We start from the raw sequence: 26350 nt of genomic DNA on the forward strand, positions 1-26350 counted from the left end.
ATTACAAGCAATTTTTCTTAATCGAATTTTAGGCGTGTCACTGGGGAAATTAAAACCTAGGGTATTCTGCTTTCCTTTCAGATAAGAGAAATTTGGAAATAAATCAACTGTCTCATCAGTTATGAAATAAGCCTGTCATGTTTCTCTGAGATATTATCTTTGTATTGTTTTAAATTATTCAGACAATTCATATTCTTGTTTTACATAGATTTGTTTACTTTTTCTAACTAAGACCAATTCTTTAAGCTTTGTCAAGCATATGCAAAATATGCTTATGAAAAATGTGTTCTAAACATGCAAAATATTTAGAACACATGGAAAATAAAGTTTCAGAAACTTTCACTCATGCAAAGACTGGCTGTGTCAGATAGGTGGGACTGAATTCTGTGTTCATATGCTTCTTATTGCAATTTTTCTAAAATCAAGAATGAAGTTTTTCTTAATCAGAGCATTTCCTACCAATTGGATGAATGCGTAGTGTTTGTCCTGACTGTTTGTAATTACATTCGTACACATTGTATGAATGAAACCTTTTAAATATTTATTTATTTATGACATTTATATGCCGCCCTTCTCACCCCAAGGGGGACTCAGAGTGGCTTACAAGATATATATACATACAATATACTATATTATTAGCATAATACAATAATACTTGGCAACCGGTTATGACTTAAGATTTTTTAAAATTAGGAATCTGTTTGGACATTGGATAGCTTGCATTGTTTCCAGTCTACTTATTTTAATGGAAATAGCTGCAGACCTAGAGAAACTATTTGTGCCTCAAATGACCTCCCTGAAAAGAAACTTTTGGGAAGTTTGGATACAGATTTGAAACTATCAAGAGCCAAAATATGATTAGTTTTTGGGGTAAGATTCTAATTAGTTAAGCAAGTCCATAATATTATGTTAAAAATGCATAAACTAAGGACTACAGGGACCTGACCTTTGTTACAACTGTGACTGACATGTATTTAATGAGAAGGGTGTGTTTGAATGAGAGATTATTGCCTCTCCATTACTTCTGTAAAAGGTTTTCCCAGTAACATGTACACAGCTTATACTGAGTTTGTATTACTGCTGCATGATTCATTTGTTTATAAAGGTAAAAGGTAAAGTCCATCTTTCTAGACACAGACAAGGAAGCATTGAAAAGTTACTTATTTAGACTAACTTTTCAAAGTGCTGATAGATTATGATGACCTTTTAAGTCTTCCAAGACTTTTCTACTTCCCAAAGCTCAAATGCTTCAGGGACTCCCAGAAAAAGAATTCTGCCTTGAGGCATGTATTAAAAGAAATATAGTGAACAATGTTGATATCCTTATATAATCTGAGCAAGAATATGGTCCTTTTAAGGTTTTGTGATAGATTAATTTACCACACATCACTGTACTTTAAGCTCAAAGCAAAGAAGATCAGAATTGAGTTATACATTCATATGGAGGAATTTGTGCAAGGGTATACTGTGCACCTTATGGACACAGAATATGAATCTGTGATAAAACTGCAAATTTCATTCATCTGTCAACGCCATAAATAAATAGCATCTAAACTTCTCATCACAAATATCAAGGAGACTGGGCCTTCTTCTGGTTGCTCAAACACCAGAAGTGCCACATAAGAGTGCATGTGGAAAAAAGATATTTCAATGCATTATTTATATGTACCATGAATTTATGTGTGTGCATATGTGTGCATGTGTCTATGCTTCATTCTCACATTCATGTAAAGAAAGAAACTCAGCAATTCCCTCATGAGAAAACATGGATTACAGAATCTAATACTGACATTCTGTATTTATTTATTTATTTATTTAGAGTACTTCTACCCTGCCCTTCTCAACCCCCGGAGGGGGACTCAGAGCGGCTTACAAAAGGCACAGTTCGATGCCTACACAATAATACAAATAACATTTAAAACAGCAATTAAAACAGTTATAACAGTTAAACAATCGATATATAACATAATCATAAACTAATCGCATGCTCAGCGTTCTCAGAGTCCATAACTCAGCGTTCTCAGAGTCCATAACTTCATTCCACTTTGCCCTTTCTTATCAATCATCATAGTCCTTTATTTATCTGCCTGATTGTCCAAACGCCTGGTCCCAAATCCATGTCTTTAATTTCCTCCTAAAGGAAAGGAGGGATGTCGCTGATCTAATTTCCCCTTCAAATCCCACATCCATACCAAATTCATATCTCAAAACAAAATGAACCACACATTAGCCCTCAAGAAGTTTTAATGAATTCAACCAAAAGTGTTTTCAGCATTTTGAGTACTGGTCATTTCCTCCAAAATAATTAATGTGATAGGAAATCTACATCACTTACTGGAAAGCCTTCTGCAGGCACTTCAATTTCATCATGTAATGATGGACAACCTGTAGAAGAGGACAAACACAAAATCTTAGATTTCTTCAGTTTATGCCTGGCTAAAGTCATGCATCAGGGCTCCCTATGTCATCTTGATTTTCACAAGCACAATATTTATAGTGCTGTGTGCAATAAAATCATCTAAAAAGTACCAATTTTAAAAGGAGGATTCTCCATCTTGCATACCACTTCCTTTCACTGAAAACAAATATGGGAGTTGCATAAAAGGAATAGAGGAAATTGCCTTATATCACATAAAAATTATTTACTTGCCAAATCTATTGATTCTGATGGTTGACAGAGAAAGGCATTTCACATTGTCTTCTGCATCCTGTTTTTTTTTTTTTAACTGGGCATTGAAACTTGGAGTTGTTGCATGTAAATCATGTGTTTTACTGTTGAGCTATGGTACTTCTCTACACTAAGTTAAAACATAGCATTATGTCACACCTACACATAACCAAAATGGTATGGTAGTGTGAACCACAGATATTTCGGTACTTTTGGGCAAATTGTGTCTGTAATGCCCTGACCCTTAAAAGCAGGAGTGGAATCAGATCGGGTCTCAAACATGCTCAATATTTATTATGTAACAAACTAGCAAACATACACTTCTGAACAACCTAGCTAAATCAAATCCTGCTCTATGCTTTCATCATTATAAACTATGTATCTTTGTAGGTAGATATGTGCATGCTCCTTCCAATTTCCTGTTGACTTACATTAATCCTATCAATTTCATAGGGTTTTCTTAGGCAAAGAATACTCAAGAGGAAGTGTCCTCACACCCAGTAATCTTGCTTTGTGTTTGTGTATGTGCCTCCAAGTAACCTGTTGACTTATTGCAACTCCATGAATTTCATAACTTTTTAAAGCAAGGAATATTCAGAAGTGATTTGTCAGTCCCTTCCTCTAAATTATAGCCTATATCACCTGGTATTTGTTTGGGATCTCCCATCCAAGCACTAAACAGAGTGGCTTAGCTAACCTGCTTAGCTTCCGAGATCAGATGGAATCTGATGGCATGAGAATATTTAGAGAAGTAAACAATATCCTGAAAATCATTCCACCTTATAGTTTATGGAAAACACTTATAGAAACTGATATACTGCCAAGAGATTATACAAGAGAAACACAGAAAAATAGGTAAGTGGTCAAAAAGAAGAAAGTTCTTTCAGTGAAGGAATCTGGATGCACTTTCGTAGCAATGTATACTATCTTCTGTTTATGGTATAACCATTGCTCACTAGGTCAATGTTACCTGCATCAGTTACACTGGCAGCCAATGTGTAATATTTTTACTTAAAAATAAATAAATAAGAAACAATTGAGATTTGTACCTTGAGAGATATCTTCAACTGCCCTGCGAATGCCTCTGTCAAATGCTCTTGCATCAGCAGGACTTTGAAATGTGAGGCCAAATTTTTTGTCATCAATCTTCCAGTGGTGAAAAGTTGGTGTAACCTTATTGTAAATAAGGTCCTTCTTTAACGTACACTCCAAAACCACCTGAAAAGAAGTAGAGTCAAAAGAGAAGCTTCACATAAGGTACTTATATATACACAACTAGATCTAAAAATTAAATTCTACTCACCCAACTTTTTTTTCAATTTAGGAGATTGCTTTTAAACCACACTTTTCAGTACTAAAAATGTTTTTCAAAGCTATTCACAATTATGTATATCAAACAATACAGTATCAGATTACTAAGAAAGAATATGCTATTTAATATCATTCCTAAAAAGAGGAAAGGTAGAAAACAACATAAAATGTACCACAACATTTGTCTAATAACTGATCAAAAATATTTCAAAAGTAAACAAAAACACTCAAACAAATCGAAAACAGATGGAAGCAAAGAGGGCCCTCCTTAGAGACAATTAGGAGGGCATCTTAGAGATACAGATACAGTGTTCCTGCAGCCACAATTTTGGTTGGCCATCCCTTTGATGGGTAGGTGTGAGAGTTTGTTCATGTTGTTTAGAACCACTACAAAACTGAATACTTATGTAGCCTTTTGAAAAAAAATCTACTTTTTTTTTTTTTAAATATATCTTTATTGTAGTTTTACAAAAATAATTATGCAGAGGGAAGGGGGGGCAGGGGAGGTTGTGGCTAGGGTGGGGGGGGGAGTGGGAGAGTTACGGGAAAGGGAAAAGAGGGAGGAAGGAGGGGGTGGTGTGTTGACTTCCCGAACGTCCTTTCGGCGTATCCCGTGTCTTTCTTGCTTATCGTTAACTTTGAGTTTTATGTCTCGGCTCTTACTCTTTGCATTCCTCCTTCTTCCATTGTGTTTTTAATTGCTTTTGTGGTTCCAAATGTCTATAAGGTTCTTAGTAATTCTTCATAAAGTCCTCGAATTGTTTCCAGTCTGTTCTTCTTGTTGGGATGCCTGAGTAGTCTTTTAGGTAATACGTTAGCTTGTCCATGTTTTTTAAGTCACACAGTTTTAATAACCAGTCTTCCATTGTGCTGGAATTTTTTTGTTTCCATTTCCTGGCGTAAACGATTCTGGCAGCTGTTGAACAGTAGCTGAAGAGTATGTCTTGGTTTGAGTCAAGGTTGATGTCGCTATCTGTGATTCCCAGCAGGAAGTATTCCGGTTTCAACTGGATTTTTGTATTTAATATCTTCTGGATGGTTTCCTTAATTTTTTTCCAATAGTCTTGAGCTATTGGACAAGTCCACCAAAGGTGGTAAAAAGTTCCTACTTGGGATCTACACTTCCAACATTTGTTTGAGGTTTTATTATACATTAAGCTGAGCTTGTGTGGTGTTATATGCCATCTATATATCATTTTGTAATAGTTTTCCTTAAGATCCGTAGCATACATGTACTTCATCTTGTTGTTCCATAGTTGTTCCCATTCGTCATAGTTTATAGATCTTCCAATGTTGACAGCCCATTTTATCATACTTTCCTTTATAACTTCCTTTTCCGTTGCCCAATCCAACAGGATTAAATAGGTGTTTGTAATATTTTTCCTATCTCGTCTTACTATGGTTTCCCAGAATTTGTCCTTTTCGCAAAACCCTAAATCTTTATCTTTCTTGAAATATTCATTCAGCTGTGCATATTGAAACCAGGATATGTTATTGAAAGATGATGAAATTTCTTCTTGCGGTTTCAGGGTGAAAGTGCCGTTAGTTTTCTTCAAGATCTCTCTGTATTTGGGCCAGCATACCCCCCCAAGTAGTCTTCTCTGCTGGGCCTCCAAGGGAGAGAGCCACATCGGGGTTTTTGGATATAGTCTATCTTTGTACTTGGCCCATATTTTTATCAAAGCAGATCTTACAAAGTGGTTTTTGAAATTTTTTTCAATTTTAACCTTCGAGTACCAAAGATAGGAGTGCCACCCAGATCTTAGGTCAAACCCCTCCAATGTGAGAATTTTGGTCTTGTCTAATCGGATCCAGTCCTTGATCCAAGTCAGACAACACGCCTCATAGTATAGTTGGAAGTCCGGAAAACCGAATCCACCTCTTCTCTTTCGATCAATCAAGTTTGTGAATTTAATTCTTGGTTTCCGTCCCTTCCAGATGTATTGTAAAAGGTCTTTTTTCCAGGTCTTAAATAGTTTGTTTGTTCTTATTACTGGAAGAGATGGAGGAACCTAGATCTATCGCTGCTAGGGAGGATTGCAGCCGTAAAAATGAATATCCTCCCTCAAATGACATACCTCTTTCAAAAATCTACTTTTTTATGAGGGTTGTAAAGAACCTCCGCCAATGGTAATGAAGCTGCCACCCAATTGTAGAGAGACGCTACCAACTAGTGAGGAAGCGCCTAGGTTTAGGAGAGAGGAGCCACTGATTTGTAAAAGGCTCTGGTATTAAAGGCTCTGTTTGTGTTGTGAGGTAATTTTGGTAGAGTGGGTGCACAGAACGTAAAATTAATGGAGATGAGGCAGTTTTAAAAACCAAAGAGAACAAGTTTATTTTTAAACAAAGCGTATGGTTGCAGTATGAAGATGTTAAGCTTGGCAAATACTTGATGGTTACATGTAACTTGGTTGCGATACAATTCAGACTTTCGATGTTACAACTTATGAACTCTTGCTGTGGTGAAGCGCTTTATTAACCAGTGTTCCCTGCAGTGAATAGTCTCTCTGTTTGATCTATACTTGATCAAATCACAGATCTCCAGTCTTCCCCCGACTAGCGATCCTAACAAGCCTCTGTTAGTTCTTTCTAACTAAAGCAACTAACAAGGTTTTCCCCTTCAGCTTACTAGCTGAAGAAATCTCTACTATTCACGAACACTAAAACCTGACTCTTCACTTCTTCACTCCTCAGAGTCTAAAAACTGACTCTGCTGCTCTCTCAGAGTCTCCCCTCGGACTCTGCTGCTCTCTCAGAGTCTCCCCCCTGACTGACTCTAACTGTCACTTTTTTTAAAAACCTTTTCTCTCTAAGCTCCTCCCACCTCCTCTTCTGCCTCGTTTCCATGGTAACACATTTCTCACAGCTAGGCCGCTCCAGCCTTAGGGCAACCAATGGAAACATAAATACAGTTATAAGCATATTATTATAAACACTTCTGTACAAGGGTACAATGGGTTTTGGAAGAATTAGTGGTGATCCCGAGGGTCACAATGCGGCTCCCAATGATCCAAATGCAGCTTTTAGGCTGCACAATTCCTACTCTTAATATGATTTACCCCGTTTTTAAAAAGTCATGCATAAAAGAAACATCTCATAGTATCAACCACCAAATTCATCTGTCACATAGAATTGGAGTGATCTTTACCTGTGCCTCCCAATCCTACACCAGCTACTCAAAACAAAAGAAGACCCATAGCTGAGCGTATTCCAAGTATGTTCACTGCTGGACTTCTCCCTACAGACATCTGGTTGGAGTAGCAATTGTCCTCTAGAGCCCTGCACAGGACTCTCTTTAGCATTTATATGGAGACTTTTATGGGATTTTCTGCTCAAAACCATTACCCCCAAATTGAGGGGGGAAATGGGATGTGATCTGTGGTTAGTAACTAGGATACACAGTATGTAATACTGAACCCAATGAAGTTGCCCATTTCTGGGATCTGTCTTTATTCTGATATAAATTTTCTTTTGTTCTTAGTACTACTGCTCCACAAAGCAAGTTCATAAAAATCAGTATTTGCATTTTAACTACTTATAAGAAATTTGGTTTTTGTCTTACCTAAAATTCACTGAATATAGGCTTCAGTATAGCAAGATTTTTGCAGTTATATTGCTCATAAAATTAAAACATACCAAGTGATAATCACAAATTTATTAATATATGAATATTGAAAGCACTACAGGGTCAGGTTTACAATACAGCAAATGTGTACATTTAGCTATAAAATTCCTTTACAATTCCTTCTGCCATGTACATACCTCTAATTTGTGCTATGACAAACTAGATGTTTAGGACAGCTGACAAATGGCAAATTATAGAGTAGGAAGAGACCACAAGGGCCATCTATCTAGTCCAACCTCCTGACATGCAAGAAAATACAATCAAAGCATTCCCAACTGATGGCCACTCAGCCTTTTCTTAAAAACCTCCAGAGATGGAGGCTCCACCACACTCTGATGAGGTGGCATACTCCACAGCTGAATACCTTTTGCCATCAGGAAATTCCTCCTAATATTTAAGCAGAATCTTTTTTCTGCAATTTGAAACTTAAAGCTCATAACTCTCAATTCCTCATGCTAAAGAGGTGGTGTGGAAACTATTCCTATTTCACAGTATCTTAGATCAGCAACTAAAGAAGAAATGGCCTTTGAATGGACGATGCCCCAATCAGCTTCATTCATTCATATTTTCTTTTCTTACAAGGATTTCAAGGCAGTGTACATGGATCTTCTCCATTCTATCATCTCAACAATCTCATACACTGGATTATGTATGGTCCGTTCAGCAAATCTTATAGCTGAGTGGGGAACTGAACTTGCACTACCCTTGTCCTAAACCTGATATGTTTAACCACTACACCACAATGGTGTAGCTCAATTTCTATTCTTTTCTCTTCTCTCTGCCACTCGCAATTTCATATTCCTTGTAAACATGTGCTTTTTAAGGAAAAGAAATGCAAAAAATATGGCGCACTCAATTTCTGTCAGTGTTTTCATTTTAAAAGATCTGAGAAGTTCAAGTTATCATGCCTTCTGTGTGACTTCATTTTTCCTGCAAGATAAGCAAGCACACTCCACAATTAGATGTGCTATCTTCAAAAGTGTAAGTGTTGTGTTATTAAACCAGAAAGCAAAATAAGTATCTCTTAAGTCTACAGCATATGAAAAACTAAAATACTGAGGTTTGTGTGTGTGTGTGTAATCGTGTACATAAAAGGAACTCTCCATCTATGTTTACACAGCTTAAAACAGCTGCAGACCTGTCCAGGTTAGAGTGGAAGGTAATTGTTCCAACTAGACTGGCTGGAGCCAGATCTCGGAAGGGAAGTATAATAAAGGAGGAAGTGTGCAATTATGTCAAGGGTGCTTTGTGAAGAGAAACAAGAAAGAAAGAAACCCTTTAGATTCCAACAGATATCTAAACAATCTGGGTAAACAAGTTCGGAAATAGTCTCTGTCATTCCAAAGTGAAATCGATATCCTGGGTGCTATCACTTTTCAAGTTACCTGACAGGTTTTTTTGTCAATAATATGTCAAAAAAGAATTCTCATTCATGAACCTGTACCTAATTCTTTTGCTACAAGTATCTCCAACTAAAATGAACTGATTAAAGGATTTTACTGTATACCATAAGATGACATTTCTTCCAGGCAAGCAAGCTAACCTTATGCCTGAATTCCAATTTGTTTCTTTTCTAATGCAAAAGCCTTCTTACAAATCTACAAAATGCTTCAACTTAATTCTTGAAAATATCATTTTGAGTTTTTCTTTTAACAAAAATACTTTGCGCTAAATATAACAAAAATATTTTGAACCAAAATATTTTGACAAAGAAGTGTTTGGCCATGTAATCCCAACAAGTTTGAAAGGCATGGAGAAGCAAGAGAAGGAAAACTACTAATTTTATCATTAGAAAGCACCAGCTCAGGATTTTGGAAATATTAGATAATTCTGCAAGGACTGAGAATTTACAATGCTTTCTGAAAATAAAGCGCCACGGAATAACATAGGATACATCATGGCGGAAAACGTATTTCCAGAAGCAGAAGTCTAGCAATAACAACAACTGATACTTTAAAATCAAACAATAATTCTAAAATATTTGTGCAATGGTGAATTCAACAAAAGGTGGGGTTTTTGTATATGACACAATAATATAGGAAAGCCCATTTTTAGATTGTGTCCAGTGGTACAGTGGGTTAAACCACTGAGCTGCTAAACTTGTTGACCGAAAGATCACATGTTCGAATCCTGGGAGTGGCGTGAGCTTCCGCTGTCAGCCCCAGCTTTTGCGAACCTAGCAGTTCGAAAACATGCAAATGTGAGTAGATCAATAGGTATCGCTCCAGCGGGAAGGTAACAGCACTACATGCAGTAATGCTGGCCACATGACCTTGGAGGTGTCTACGAAAAATGCCAGCTCTTCAGCTGGCAATGTCAGCTCTTTGTCCCGCCCGCATCGCAAGTGCGACTTGTGGGGACAAGGGAGAGGGCCTTCTCTGTAGTGGCCCCCTGGCTCTGGAACACACTCCCCAGAGAGATTAGACAAGCCCCCTCGCTGGCAATCTTCAGGAGGAAGCTGAAAACCTGGTTATTCCAATGTGCCTTCAATGACTGAATGTAAGACACTCCCTGTCCAAAATGACCTCAGAAGCACTTTAATTTATGGTTCGTGCAATTAAATCCTTCCTCACCCTGGTTCCCCATCATGACATTACTACATTGCCTATCTCCCAGTGTTTTTAAAATTTTAAATTTTTATTCTGAAGTGGCCCTGCCCTGTGGAATTTCTTGTGTTTGATGTTTAATTTTATATTGCTGTTTGTTTATTATATTGGTTTTGCATTTTATGTTTTGTGTATACTGTGTCTATTGTGTTGATGTGCGTGACCTCATGTAAGCCACCCCGAATCCCCTTGGGGGAGATGTAGCGGGGTATAAATAATGTTTTATTATTATTATCATTAGAAATGGGGATGAGCACCAACCCCCAGAGTCGGACACGACTGGACTTAATGTCAGGCTCTCTTAACTTCCCAACACTGCAATTCCTTCATCCCTTATCATCACATTTTATAGGGCATTAAACAAAAATAAAAATTTGAGGAATTTCAAGTGACAACTTTCTGGCTGAAATGTAGCCCTTCACTTTTACCTAAACATGGGCTAAAATTCTCATTACTAGAAATATGTATCTTGAATTTAATATTTTTGTTATAGAAATCACCACGCTGGTCATCATTCTATAACAAAAATATTAAATTCAAGATACACCTTCTAAAAACAATTCAAGCCACAATAAAAATAAACATTAAAATTAAAACATATAAACATTTAAAACATTACATTCAATATTAAAACCATGCCATCCATAATCATAGGCCAAGGCCATTCCATAGTCCATAGTCAAAAATGCATTTAGTAGAATTGTCAAAATGCATTTAGTAGAACTGGCCCACTAATTGACATACTGATGTAGTTAGTCTTTTCCTTGATGAAGTAATTTATCTTTGATGGTGCTACACAGCCCAATTGGCCACTTCTCCCAACAGTTCTCCAGTTAATTTTCTTTTGTAGTTAATACTGCCTGTTTGGGTATTGGACCTAAGGACACTACTAAAGGAAAATTATCACTTTCTGTGCATTCCAGCATTTCAGAGAAAGGCAATGGCAAACCACATCTAAATATTTTTGAATAAGAAATCCCTAGGGAATTCATGATATGCCAACCTCCTCCTCCTCCTCCTCCTCCTCCTCATCATCATCATCCTTCCTAGCAGAGATTATGGCTTCTCTAAACAGAAGAATGGCCCTATGGATTTTTATCAATGCCACAAGAAGACAACATAATTGCTTTTACCGTTTTATCCCTGACACGCTCCCCATGTACAAGAAAATCAGCACAGCCATTTTCTTCCTGGTGAATGACTTTGTAAACAGTGACACAGCTTAGTCCACCTCCTCCAAGTGGTAACCATCCACCACTTGAGTCATCACGGGTCATCACCACAGCTCGCACACGGGCATAACTATTACTGAAATAGATAAGGGGAAAGAAATAATTAACTTCTCCATTTATATAATAAACATGATGAAGCTAACTCAGGTCACAGTGCAGACATTTCCATTATCCAAAACATTCACATCTTTGACAAAGCTAGTTAGTTTCCAACAATAATTCATTTGCATTCTGCAAATTCTGTCTGTAAATGCGGTAAAAAGTCTATTTGGTACTTTCAACTGATCTGACTATAAAAAATTCCTAGCTTGTCCAAGAACATTTAGGAAAGTTCCAGAGCATGATGATAGGCTAAACTTAGTGGCCAAGTTCTCAAGAAGAGAGTAAATGTTTAGGGCTTAGGGCTAGGAAATCTTGATGGATGATAAGATAATTAAATAAAAGAATTAGAATGTATACCGAGTTAAAGTTGAATGCTGTGATAAATTTTGCAATCCCAAATTTAATATTCTAAGTTGGCTGCAACAACCTTGCATCAGAATGTGTGGCAAGGCAGCATTGCTCAGTTCTGGTAACTATGGCAACAGTTATTGGCTGAAACAGTCCTGCTTGCATTTAACTGCACAGTACACTCTCTAATTTGGTGAAAAAGGAATGGGCACAGATTGCATCATAATATCTCACCATAGAAAAGCACTGCTTGTTTGCTTCCTAGGAGGAGCCACTTAATTGCACAGTCAATGCATGCTTCTTCTTACAATTCTTATGTTTTTAGGAAGTTATTTTGGAAGGTCCATGATCGGTAAAAATGAAACAGTATGTTCATTGACATCTTTCCCCCTCTTTTCCCCTTTTATATTGTATTTAAGTTACTGGCACATGGGAAGGAATTAATGACTGAGAAAATTCCAACCCCTAAAAGGATGCTTTAAAGCACGTGTCAAACGCAAGGCCCGCTAGCCAAATCTGGCCCATCACGTCATTTTATATGGCCTGAAAGGCTTTCAATGCCAGGCCAACATAGTTACATTTATACAGTCTAACAACTACAAACGGCCTTTTGAAGGCAACCATAAGTCTGATGTGGACTTTGGTGAAAATTGTTTGTCAGCTCTGATTTAGAGCTACATGGTCTGTATTTCAAAACCCCTTCCGCTCTATACAGGATGGTGATGGAAAAGGATAAGACAGAGACCCAAAGAAGTATAGTTACCAAGTTCCTTTAGCATTTGTTTCTTTTAATACACTTTTAACTACATGATAGAATTCAAAATTGTAAAATGATGGTTAAAAAGAGCGATTTTAAAGGATTTCAAAAGTGATAGCACTGGTCAAAACTACAACAGCAAGATTCTCTCACTGCTCTTTTATCCAGAAACCACCATCCAACCAGTGTAAAACCAACTCATTTCTCATAAATTCAACCAAAATCTGTTGTATGAAGATTAGGCCACAGCTCCCACCCAGCTTCCTGTTACCCAAACCACACTGTATGATCCTTGCATATGTGATTTGTGACATTATTTTACTTGTATTTGACAAAAAAAACCCAAACAACCCCAAAGTGATTCCAGCAGTGGATGAGCACAGTTGGAAATGTAAGTACTGTTCCATTATCTGGGCGGAGACCATAACAGGGGAGGGGGAGAGCTAGACTGAGAAGGATAATTCATTTTATGGGGGAAAGAGGTTGAAAGAGTTAAACCAATTCTCCTTGTTTCCTGTTATTCCGCCCATCCATGTCGCCGTTGTTGGAACAACCATCATTTTTGATATGGGATGGGGAGGGAATAACTAGCAAAAATGAGGGAAATGGTTTTCCTCCTTCAACTCTCTCTCACCCCCCCCCCCCCAATAAAATGGACTATCCTTCTCTATTTAGGCCCCCTTCTGGAGTCCCCTTTGATAATGGAACAGTACCAAAATGCCTTAGCAATTTTGTAGAAGACAAAAAACTGGAGAGGATTCACCTACTCTTAGGAAGAAAAATAGAGAGACGGGAATAGTGGTGAACTAACAGTATTGGTGCAATTTAACATTCCTGGTTACAGCATGAGGAAGTAACATCAATGGCATTGTATTTTGGAAAGAGACCAAAAGGACTGAAAAAAAGGTTGTGCAAGCTAACTGTGGCCCACCGCTTGCAGGTACCTCATCTGACACAATCTGTCAAATTAATGTATTTGAGAAGTAAAGGTCTGTGGTAGTCATGTTAATTTAGTCCGCACAGAATAAATTGGTAAAAGCAAATCCAAATACCACACACTGCTCTTCCTTTAGGAAATAAACACGATTTCTTCTCAACTTTAGAGAGTTCAGTTAAATTCCAATATAGACTTTTTTAAAAAATATTTCACATCTATACAAAATACTGTACATGCCCCAGTCACTGCTACCTAAGAGGAATACTTAATAACCTAGGAGAGAGGGAAAGCAAGAGGGAGAAAAGAATCACTGGGCAAAGCAAACATTAAAGACTTTCTCACTATTTAAATCCTACTAATTAGATTCATTATTATGTAGCATTAGCTGACTTCAAGGAGTTGCTTCCATTATTTTATATCTATCCATCTACAAAGCAACAAAATAAAACAAACAAAGAAGACCAAGATCACACAAATAAACTGTAGTCAGTTCCTTAAAATATCTGTGCTTGGCAAGAGCTTGAAGAAGAAGACAAAAGGAACGACAAACCAATTCAACTGCTTGGTTGAACTCTAAAGAAAATTCAAATTTGTACCAAGAGACTTTGAATGCAATGTAGTCCTGGCAAGTTTCCTTTCCCTTACTTGTCAATGAAGAGAGCATTTTCTCTTCATCTAGGTATACTACTGTATGAACCATTCAAAACTGTGAAACAAATAGAAATGCTGTATCATCTGGGACTCTGATGTGCGGAAACCTCTTCTGCATAATGACTCTAACTGAGACTGTCATTATCATAATCAACCTGTTTCAGCTACATTTTCAAAGATGTACCTCCTCACTATTTTTTAAATGAATCTATCAAGTACTGTAGAAATTATGAATTTAAAACTGAGAACAGGGGCCTGCTAGGACAATATTTAATTAATAGTTTAGGGAAGACAGAGAACAGGTCTTTCTGTTCCCTACCGAAACCCGTGAGTTTTCATTTATTTGAAAGCATTCCTCTCTTGTAATATACAAATTTAGAGTGATGCCATATTTAATTAAATGCAAGTTCAAATATTTTGCAACAAGAACAACGGTTTGGAAGACGTACTGGAAATCTGTCATGCCATTGCTGTTTCTGATTTTGTTACTGTCTTTAATTCATGCATGACAATAGCTCTTGATATGCTTGCCCTCGTCCCCAGATGGACTGTAAGCCCATGTCACCACAAATCTGGGCCACACATTTTATTTAGTAACTTTACACTCCAGGACTGCTGAATGCCCCTGGCAGCAAAAAATGGCTGATTTTGTCCATTATTTAATTGTATTTTATTTTTCATTGGACCCAGTGTGGCTAAATCCATGCTCGTTTTCTTCTTGACTGGCATCTATTCACACAAACCCTAGTAATATTATCACTTAACCAGGCAAACTTTAGTAACCATCAGCACCACTTCTGACTGATGCCCTGTTAAAGGCCTGTGTACTACTCCCTCCTTATCATCTGTTTATTTCCCCCTTCAGTGTTGAAACCGTACATGCTTATCTCCCACATTTCCCACCCTCTCCATCATCTCATTATCCTGTTGCTCTTGTCTCTCTCTGCCCGGATGTGTCCTCTGTATCTCCCAACCACTGACTGCCATCCTACCTGCCATTCTGTCTCCTCTGTGAAGTAGCAAGCTTCACAAACATGCCATAGCCTGTTCTATTCTCAGAAAAACATCATTTTCATGATTCTTTCTCAAGTTATCACTTAAAATCCTTTCTACCCTTTCAGCTTTGCTCTACTCTAACAATTGTGAGCCCTAAGAAGTGTTGTTTTCACTGAAAAAATATCAAAAAACAGCTCACTGCTATATCATTTTTCTGGCCTGCTACACTGCCTTCAAGAGTAGATCAGTCACTTCCATTTTATTGTTTCGCCCTTGTTGCCATATATTAGATAGTTATTTTCCTATTTCTCTAATGCATTTTACAATAATTCCTTGGAGGAAGCCCTCTTTTTGTTTCTGTTAAAGCAGAATGAAATACAAGAGAACTCAAAGACACAACAGCATTAAATACATGCTTTCAATTAAAAGAATAAAACAGGTGTGTTTCAAAAGTCGTTTTAAAAGCAGTCTAGGAAAGAAGCAGACCGCAGATATCCTGGGTTAGACTTCTAGGGTGGACATAGAGCCATCATTAAAATAATCCTCTCTAGTCCAGTGGTTCCCAACCTTATTTTGATCAGGGACCACTTGACCAGGGACCACTTTGACCAGGGATCGTTCTCTACATTAGTACCAAAAGGATTACAAATCAGATTTTGGACAACTTTGGTTTGCTTATGCGGGGTGCTGATTCAGAAAATTGTATTGGATAGACCACATCAGCTCTAGTTTTTGATACAAAACATATGCCAAGCAGGAGTTACCATCTGCTCACCTACAGAAAACCATATTTAATAATCTAGATTCGCGGACCTTTTCTTAGGTCTCATAGCCCACCAGTGGGCCCCAGCCCAAGGGTTGGGAACCACTGCTCTAGTGATTGCCAACCTTTCTGTTTTCATGCAAAAGATGGCAAACAGACACTTCAAAGAATAGGTTTGTACAGTTGCAGGCTAATATGGATGGACTTAGATTGTGAGTCTTCTGTGGGCAGAACATATCATATGTAACAGGGATTTTCTGCTTCCCACTTTCCTTTTGAGTTCTCTGAAAAAATGCTTTTGAGAGAACTCTTAGTAATAGAGTGAAATTGACATAAATCACTCCTTCCCTTATATGCATTGAAAAGGAACTTCATATGAAAGTAGAATAAACACACATACACACATTTCTTTGCTTTACCTGACTGGTTTTTATCAAGTTAAAAATTGGTTTTATTCTATTGGAGCAATATACAAACACAGTGTTATTATTGAAAAATAATCAATGCCAGTTTAAGGTTCTAGCATTTCCTCCCATCTTCTATTTTGCCATCTATTTTGTAACACTGATGTCTGCAATGGATTACACACAGTTTTGAAGTTTTAACTTTTTCCCATCCTGTGCCACAGCCATGAAAAATGCGATTATGTTAATGGGAAAGCCAGGTTGGTTCAGTGAATAGAGAACTGAGTTTGGATGATGATGATGATGATAATTTATTTATTTATATCCTGCCCTATCTCCCCATGGGGACTCAGGGTGGTTCACAGCAAATAGCGGCAAACATTCAATGCCATAAACTGCAACCAGAAATAAAACAACTATAAATCCAATAAATCACATTAAACAACAACATCAAGCAACAGTGAGACATTACAACAAATTAGGGACACACATAACTAAAAAATACGATGTAACAAATGAACATTTAGGGACAAAACTTATAATTGGGACTAATACAGAATTAAAACATGAAATTTAAAAATGGATCTCAGAGGTGTTCACACAACCATGTGTTTGGTCATCTGTAAAATGGGGAACAATGATTACTCAAATTTCAGGCTTGAATCAGAAATAGATAAAGAGTATCAAATGTTATTATATGGCAAAATTTTCCCTTCTGGGCTGCCCTTCCCCCTTTGCCTAGGCCACCTACTGTCTCAACTGTTACTGCTGTTGTAATCACTGCCACAACCAATTTCCCCAAAACATCTGGTGCAACGTTAGATATTTATTACTTCTGTTATTTTGTTGTCTATTTGCTGGGATGGATTTTTTTTTGGGGAGGGGGGCAGGTTACGCATAATGAAACAGGTGGCAGGGGTGTGTGTTGTCTCCAGAGCTGAAGAAGAAGCCAAAACAGGAATATGAGCATGGGGCTGGCAGAAACAGCAACGGGTGATATGGCAATGGCATGAACAAATGGTGAGCAAAAAGAGTGATGTTCCACTTGCTTACTCATGAGTAAACCACTTCTTCTGAACAGGTAACATACTTAGTCTGTCTGGGGAGAAAAACAGCAGCAAAGACACAAGTAAAACAACAAAAGTAATGAATATCTAATGTTATATCAGATCTTTCTGAAGGGCTAGGTAGGAAAATGACAGTACCAGCCATGGATCACTGGCTCCCTCAATGTATCTATGGGTCATATCAAAAACCAAACTTTTGCCACCCAAACCTGCACCTGATTTAGGCTATGAATCCAATCCATGCCGTCCATGGCCAACTGTTTCATATTTGGGACATAATATATTTCCTGTCCCTCCCTGTCAGAATACGTAGATTTGACATCAAAGAAATAGGACAAGTACAAGATGTTTTACTAGTTGCAGTACAAATATATTTGCCAAAGGGAAATTCTGACCTCTGCCCAGTACAAGACAATCCCCTAAGAGCAATAATATAAATAAGCCTACTTTTATTGAGGGAAAAATAAATGTGGCCAGTTTGCACGAAGACATAAAAGATCACTTAGAAGTCCATACCTTGAAGGGGAAAAGGCCTTGTATATTTTTATGTTTTGACAAAGAAGGTAGTTTAACTAACATATAGACACAAATACATGTGAGAAGAATCTAGCCCAAGAATACATAGTTTGTAATTATCATTGTTCTAAAAGATTACATTGTAAGGTGGCCAAGAGAATTATGGCCTGAGGCAATGGCAAGCTTAGAGACACTGTATCAATGACAACTTGAATCAACATTTATGTAAGTTCCATTGATTCAAATGGTCTCTTCAACAGTTAAAATTACAGACTACAATTAGGTATCCATCCATTTTATAGTAGTGCCTCCTATTCATTTCTATAGGGAAAATATTAAAACTTCATGGCTGCATTGTAGTGGAGGTAAAATCAGTCCACAGTGAACATTGGGTGACATTGCCATCATCACTATGGAATTAGGCTAGCGGTGGATGGGGTGATTTGGGAAAGTAACATTATCTAGGTAAGATACTGAAACTTTTACAAGGGCACATTTAATATATCTGGGAGGTCCCTGAAAAAAAGCAGACAAGACTATTTCATAAATCGAAAATAATACATTCATATTTAAAGGATATGTGTTGTCGGACACAGATTTCTACATAATATGTAAATAGTGGTCAGCATTAATCTGTGAAGCACATTTAAACTTCACTGAAATGAGGTCTTTTTTTAAGACAGATTTTTAAAATGCCTATTTCTTACATAGAGAGGCATCCCATTTTACTGTTTAAGATCTATACAATTTTGTACTCTGTAAATGGTTCTACATTCTTCTGAAGCTGCTTTAAATTCACAAGTTAAAACCATTACCGTATCTATCTCAGATATCTTATAATAGCATGCTTAATCACAAAGATGACTGGAAGAGAGATATGAAGGCCTTTGTGATCTAATACAGGACTCTGATTCTATGCAGTCACCTGGATGAAAGGTTACCTGAAGCACTGTATATCTTTCTATGAATGTGAGACACCTACAATTAACTGGGGGGGGGGGGCTTTCTCTCTGTCCTACCACCTACTTAAGTGAATTTGGCAGGAAGACAGGACAGGGCCTTTTTGGTGGCTGTGGAAAGTCCTTTCCAAAAGAGACAAGGACGGCCCCATCCCTGCTTGCCTCCCACAAGCTGGTAAAGACCTTCCTCTGTCAGCAGGCATTTAGAGAAGAATAAGGGGCACACTGCTAGAGAGGTTGTGGGTGAGATTCATGGGGGGGGGGGGTGGGAGTTGTAAATGCTATTTTAAATATATTTATTATATTTTAACTGTATTGTTAGTTTTAAAAATGTCTGTATTCACTTCATTTTAAATTGTGACCAAACAGTGTAGTTGTTAGCAACCTTGAGTCCCCATGGGGAGAAAGTATAAATAAAGTAAATAATACTAAAAGACTGCTACATAATAATGTTTATTTATTTATTTATTTATTTATTTGATGCATTTATTAACCGCCATTCTCAGCCCTTTAGGGCGACTCATGGTGGTGTACACACATATAAAAGACAATTTACAAAGAGGCAATTACAACAACATATAAACTACATAACAATTACAAAAACTACACTAAAAATCCGCTTCGTCTCATAGTGGAATCATAACCAATCTCATATTCCTTGTTCCATTCCAGTCATCTTTACCACATTGTTATAGCACTTAATTAAATGCCTTCTCGAACAGCCATGTCTTGAGGCTTTTTCGGAAGGACATGAGGGAGGGCGCCTGTCTGATGTCTGCAGGGAGAGTGTTCCACAGCCGGGGGGCCACCACCGAGAAGGCCCTCTCCCTCGTCCCCGCCAAACGTGCCTGTAAGGCAGGCGGGATCGAGAGAAGGGCCTCCCCAGACGATCTCAAGGTCCTCGTGGGCTCGTAGGCCAAGATGCGGTCCGAAAGGTATTTTGGGCCGGAACCGTTTAGGGCTTTGTAGGCCAAAACCAGCACCTTAAATTGGGTCCGGTAGCAAATCGGCAGCCAATGGAGCTGGGACAACAAGGGCGTTGTATGCTCCCTGCCACCCGCTCCAGTTAGTAACATGGCTGCCGCGCGCTGAACCTTCCGGGCCGTCTTCAAGGGCAGCCCCACATAGAGAGCGTTGCAGTAGTCAAGGCGGGATGTGACCAGAGCGTGTACCACCGTGGCCAAGTCAGACTTCTCGAGATACGGGCGCAGCTGGCGCACGAGCCTGAGCTGTGCAAATGCTCCCCTGGTCACCGCTGACACCTGGGGATCCAGGCTCAACGATGAGTCCAGGGTCACACCCAAGCTGCGAACCTGCGCCTTCAAGGGGAGTGCGACCCCGTCCAGCACAGGCTGTAACCCTATACCCCGTTCGGCCTTGCGACTGACCAGGAGTACCTCTGTCTTGTCTGGATTTAATTTCAGTTTGTTCGCCCTCATCCAGACCGTTACAGCGGCCAGGCACCGGTTCAGGACCTCGACAGCCTCCTTAGTAGCAGGTGGGAAGGAGTGACAGAGTTGGACATCATCTGCGTACAGATGACACCGCACCCCGAAACTCCAGATGATCTCACCCAGCGGCTTCATGTAGGTATTAAACAGCATGGGGGACAGTATGGAACCCTGTGGAACCCCACAAGTCAAAGGTTGTGGTGTAGAACAGGAGTCCCCCAATAACACCTTCTGGGTGCGGCCCTCCAGGAATGACTGGAGCCACTGCAAAGCAATGCCCCCAAGGCCCATTTCCGCAAGGCGCCCCAGAAGGATACCGTGGTCGACGGTATCGAAGGCCGCTGAGAGGTCCAGGAGCACCAACAGGGACACACTCCCCCTGTCTAGCTCCCGGCGCAGATCATCCACTAAGGTGACCAAGACCGTCTCGGTACCATGTCCCGGTCTGAAACCAGACTGTGCCAGATCCAGATAATCCGTGTCTCTCAAGAATACCTGGAGTTGTGAGGCCACCACGCTTTCCATGACTTTGCCCAAAAAGGGGAGATTGGAAACAGGCCGAAAGTTGTCCAATTTAGTGGGGTCCAGTGATGGTTTCTTCAACAGCGGCTTTATAATAGCCTGTTTTAGGCTCGCTGGAATCTTGCCTTCCCGAAGGGAGGCATTCACCACCACTGTTACCCACTCAGCCAATCCCCCTCTGGCCTCCCTTAGAAGCTAGGATGGGCAGGGGTCTAGGATGGACGTGGTGGGCCTCATTCCTCCAAGTATCTTGTCCACATCCTCGGGTTTCACAAACTGAAAAGAATCCATCAAAATAGGACAAGCAGGTGCTCTTGTTACATCCTCGGAGACTGCATTTAACGCGGCGTCCAGCTCAGAACGGATCAAGGCGACTTTGTCTGCAAAGAACCAAGCAAATGCTTCACAGCGCGTGACCGAATTGTCAGGGCTCCCGCCTGAGGTGGCGGGAGTTAAAAGACCTCTGACAATCCGAAACAACTCCGCCGGACGGTTCTTTGCAGACGCAATAGTGGCCGCAAAGAAGGTTTTCTTTGCGGCCTTTATTGCCGCGGCATATGCCCTAAGAAAGGACACAAACCGTGCTCGATTTGACTCGCTCGGATCCGAGCGCCACACGCTCTCTAGTTCCCTCTTCCTTCGCTTCATCACTGCCAGCTCCTCAGTAAACCAAGGGGCTGGTTTAGCTCGGCTACTTGAGAGGGGACGTTCCGGAGCAATCATGTCAATAGCCCTGGCCATCTCCCCATTCCAGAGAGCGACCAAGGCTTCGACATGGTCACCTACCGAGGTGGCGGGAAAATCCCCAAGAGCCGTCAGGAATCAATTCGGATCCATAAGCCTCCTGGGGCGGACCATCTTAATGGGTCCTCCACCTTTGCAGAGGTTAGGGGGCGCAGTGAGCCTAAATCTGATCAGGAAGTGGTCGGTCCATGGCAACGGAGAGATGGACAACTCCTCCACACCGCCACCCTGTTCCCATCCCTGGCAGAAAACCAGGTCCAATGTGTGTCCAGCGCAGTGGGTGGGGCCAGATATTTGTTGGGACAGCCCCATGGTTGCCATGGCAGACATGAAGTCCTGAGCCGCACCTGTGAGGGTCGCCTTGGCATGGATATTGAAGTCTCCCAGCACAAGGAGCTGTTGAGACTCCAACGCCAGGTTCGAGACCACCCCCGCTAGCTCAGGTAGGGAGACTGTAGTGCAGCGAGGTGGACGGTACACTAGCAGAATCCCTATTCTGTCCCGGTCACCCACCCTCAGGTAGACGCATTCAAAATTTGTGGTCTGCGGGATGGGACACCTGGTCAGATGGATGGAATCTCTATAGACCACTGCGACCCCGCCTCCCCGCCCTCCGGATCTCGGTTGGTGCTGCACGGAGAAGCCTGGAGGACAGAGCTGGGTCAGATTTACTCCTCCAGCTTCATCCAGCCAGGTCTCCGTGATGCACGCCAGATCTGCCCGCTCGTCCAGGATTAGGTCCTGGATCCAGGTCGTTTTTCCGTTGACAGATCTGGCGTTCAACAGCACCACCTTCAGTCCAGAGGGTCCGCTCACCTGGTTACACCAATTTACCTTAGGAGACCGATTTGGAATTGTTAATGTGGATAAATGGTCCGAATTTAGCCGAATTTGAGGTCTCCTTTTCCCGCATCTCCTCCTGTTTAAACCTCAGTGTGACATAATAATAATAACTGGACTGAGAAATCAAAACAGCATCAAATATACATGGTTTAACATTTGGAAGGCTACTTGAATATCTCCTTTCCAATATGATGGTGATGATAAAATATGGTAATGGATGAAGATGATATTCCTTTAGTTCACCTTTAAGGCTATAACCATCTTAAGGCAGCCACCACTGGTAATACTGCTAGCTTAATATACTAGGTAAAGGGCATATGACCCATATAAGGTAAGTGACACCTTTCCCATGCTGGGAAGGAAGCAAGAACGGCAATTAATTTCAACTGTGATTTTGGTTGATTGACTGGTGGGCCTGATTGGAATGGCATGAATGTGATCTTCAATCTGGTTGGGTGGCAACGGCATATTTAGTGCCTGCTCTTGTGCACACTCAACAGATCCTAGGTCTGGGACATCTATTTCCAAGGTCTCTTTCACCTTGGTAACAGAGAGAGTCACCTTCAGGAATTCAGCAAATGGGAGTTTTGTGATGGTCCAGCTCAAGGGCTGCCTTGCATGTCATGGTGGCAGGGACAGTGTGCTGGGGGGGGGGGGGGGGGCTGCTGTTCTTCTTTTCTGGTATTCCTAGTTCTCCAGAAGTGGGTCAAAAACTGGGTTGGTTGATGCTTGAAACCAGACTGATGCAGGGTCAACACACTTCCATAGCTGTAATCAGTAAAAGTTGTGGCCTAGGTCTTTCAGTTTTATTTGGTGTGTTAGTGCGGTAGAGCAGTTCTCTCCACTGATCACACAAATATCCTCCCACCCATTGATCAAAAGTGAGTTCCTATGTCCATGCTCTTGCCTGATCTAGCCTTGATTTCTCTCATCTTTCTATTGCCACCCACAGACTTGTGCAAGACAAGATGAGCAGAGGGCGAGAGCAGGCAGATGTGAAGTAAGGAAAATATATTTACTGTTTCTTTGCCTTATGCATAAAAGTAGAAGTGAAAATCACTGTGCACTTTCTTGAGTGTTTGTTGATATAGTTTGTTTAGGGAGGGGAAGTAAATATTCAGAATGAGGGGCTGAGTGATTTGGGAAATGCTGATTTGTCCAATATTAAAAAAGTGGTGCTCCTTTTTATACAAATATTGAAAGCTATTTCCCCAAGCAATTTAGATAAATGAAAGTGTGTTTTATATGTCGAAATAAATATATATATAATATCTGAAGAATCATCAGGAACTTTGATTAAATGTACCTTTCTATATTTGCAACTGTTTACAAAGCCCTAGTCACTTTGTATGAGCTTCCCACACACCAGAAAATACATACCACACCAAAGAGCTCAGTGCAAACACTTATATGTAGGAAAGAGTGACAAGCTCATATTGTCTGCTCTAGCCATGGGAGGCTATTATTAAATATAATGGATTAAAACAAATTCAGATTAAAATGTCTGACTTTTTGGGGTGAAAGGATGTTTGAACAGTGTACAGAGCTCAGTGGTAGAACACATGCTTTCTTGACAAAGATCCAGGTGGCATCTGGAAGTGTGGGAATAACCCTGTCTGAAATCCTGGAGTGATACTGCATATACAAAACTAACATTCTGACTTTGTAAGATACCTTCCTATGTTCTTGTGGATTTAATGCATATAAAATTAAGTTGCAATGCTCCCTAGATATAGTCAAAACCAGTGTTATAGCACATTTGCTAAGACCTAATTAGGAGCTATGTTTAAAAACAGCACAAGAACACACAGAAAAATAAAAAAGGCAATTCATAACAGTTCTGTTTTCAACATTCAATGTTCATTGAGCTTGAAGGTCCACAAGGAGCTCCTACTTGTGTCTGTTTCGGGACAAGTGGAAGTTCCCACGCACCCAAAAATCTTATTATGTGTTTGTGTATGTGACCTATGGCGACCCTATGTAGTTATGCTGATTTAAAAAAACAGTATGGTATCCTGGATTGCTGGTTTGTTCTTTTTTGTGTATGGGTATGAATGAACACCACAAAAAATGAGCTCCTGGACTTCAAACTCTATCATCAAACTATCAATAGCGCATTATTGTTAATATAGAAATGGCAGATAGGAATAGATGGCTAAAGTATAGACAGACTGCTGCTGCAGACTTCTGTGTGTCACAAGGAAAGGAACCAAAAAGATGAAAACATATATTATGAAGAATATGGAATAGTTAATAAAAAAGGGGGTAGGTTACAAGCCCTCTAAGTTGACTACTTGCATGAATTTGATAGATTAAAATGCACTGGCTATGTCTATGAATACTAACATGATGTATTTGGGAAACTGACAAATTAGGAGGAAAAACACAAATGTACTCTCAATCAAATTACAGAAATGTGTAAGGTTGTTGTTTATTCATTCAGTCACTTCCGACTCTTCGTGACCTCATGGACCAGCCCACGCCAGAGCTCCCTGTTGGCCGTCACCACCCCAATATGTAAAGACAGAGGCATTTATATATTTCATTCTGCTAGTTGAAGAACCAGTGTATTCTACAATATACCATCACAGTTTGTTATATAACTAGTATAAATCAGGTACTCCTTCCAGGCAACCTCCTATATCATAGGTATCCCTCCCTGCTCTCACCCACAAGCTGGTGCATGTCGAAACTTTATTTCGCTGCCATTAGCAAACGAAGTCACAGATTAACACATCTGAAGCATGACTATATGTTTTATTCAACACCAGTCACCTGACACTTCACAAAACGTTAAGGAAGTTGTCTTAATTAGGCAGTAATTAAAACAGTGGGGTGTTGTGTGATTTCCGAGCTGTATGGCTGATTTCTAGCAGCATTTTCTCCTGACATTTCACCTGCATCTGAGGCTGGCATGTTCAGAGGATTTGAATTAAAACAGTAATTGTGCCTTCTACAACGAAAGTGCAGGCACACTTTATGTTAAGGGCACACAAACCTAAACTGGGCCCGGATAATTCATCCAGTGTAACACATTTCTTAATATATAAAACAGTACTATTCAATAATGTTGATCTGTTGTCTCTTGTTTGTCTCTAACATATGCTGGTACTGTATTTACCTGCTTTTAGTTTTTGCTATTTCCCAGCCTGTTTTTTCCCCTAAAATGGAAATATATGTTCGCTTGTATAAATAAATATATGGACCACCACAAGATATCCCAAAGTCCTTGCATTACAATGTATCTAGTATTTTAAGTGGGACTGTGTAACTATCTACATGTAATACAGGAAAATGGAGGAAACCAAATAAAGTTCAGAGATTCTGATACACACATTCCAAAACAGATATTTCCATACACGAATAAAACTGCTCATACACACACACTCATTAAGAACTTTTAGAATATCATTTTTCTTTCTCTAAAGCAAGGTATTAAAAGCTACCACCTTAGTGAAACACATGTCCTTACTTTTGGGACAAAGACAGTTCTGGTTGCCTTGGTGATGCTCTTCTCCATGAGATGACTAGGTAGTGGGATGCATTTTATTTGAATCTGAAACTCTTGGTGAATTTCAGTGCCAAGAATTACTGTGTCCTTTCAAGATATGAATACTTAATATTGACTCTAATACTGACCCTACTTGCTGCCAGGTTTTCTCTTGTGTTGGTTATTGCCTTGAATTGTACTTGAATTCAAAATGTGTACACCTTGTAGTTCTTTTCTATTCAAAAGTTAGGATATAAATGTCTTAATACAACTATCAAAGGAAGGGATTTTATTTCTGCCTCCAGAACACCCTGAGCTCCCCTAATGTTTGGAAACTAAGCAGGGTTAGTTCTGGTTA

At 39.6% G+C, this 26350-nt stretch overlaps 1 protein-coding gene across 1 annotated transcript in view; it reads right to left on the reverse strand.

Annotated features, from left to right (window-relative positions):
- Positions 1 to 26350, reverse strand: part of SPRED1 (sprouty related EVH1 domain containing 1) — a 69420-nt gene that overhangs the window by 13878 nt on the left and 29192 nt on the right. The window contains exons 2-4 of the mRNA XM_060759989.2: positions 11344 to 11518; positions 3718 to 3886; positions 2336 to 2385 (exon numbers count right to left, since the gene is read on the reverse strand). Of these exons, the coding sequence (XP_060615972.2) occupies positions 2336 to 2385; positions 3718 to 3886; positions 11344 to 11518 (394 nt within the window). The remainder of the gene's footprint in view (positions 1 to 2335; positions 2386 to 3717; positions 3887 to 11343; positions 11519 to 26350) is intronic.

Source organism: Anolis sagrei, chromosome 1 (assembly GCF_037176765.1).
Source record: "Anolis sagrei isolate rAnoSag1 chromosome 1, rAnoSag1.mat, whole genome shotgun sequence".
In the NCBI taxonomy this organism is placed as follows: Eukaryota; Metazoa; Chordata; class Lepidosauria; order Squamata; family Dactyloidae; genus Anolis; species Anolis sagrei.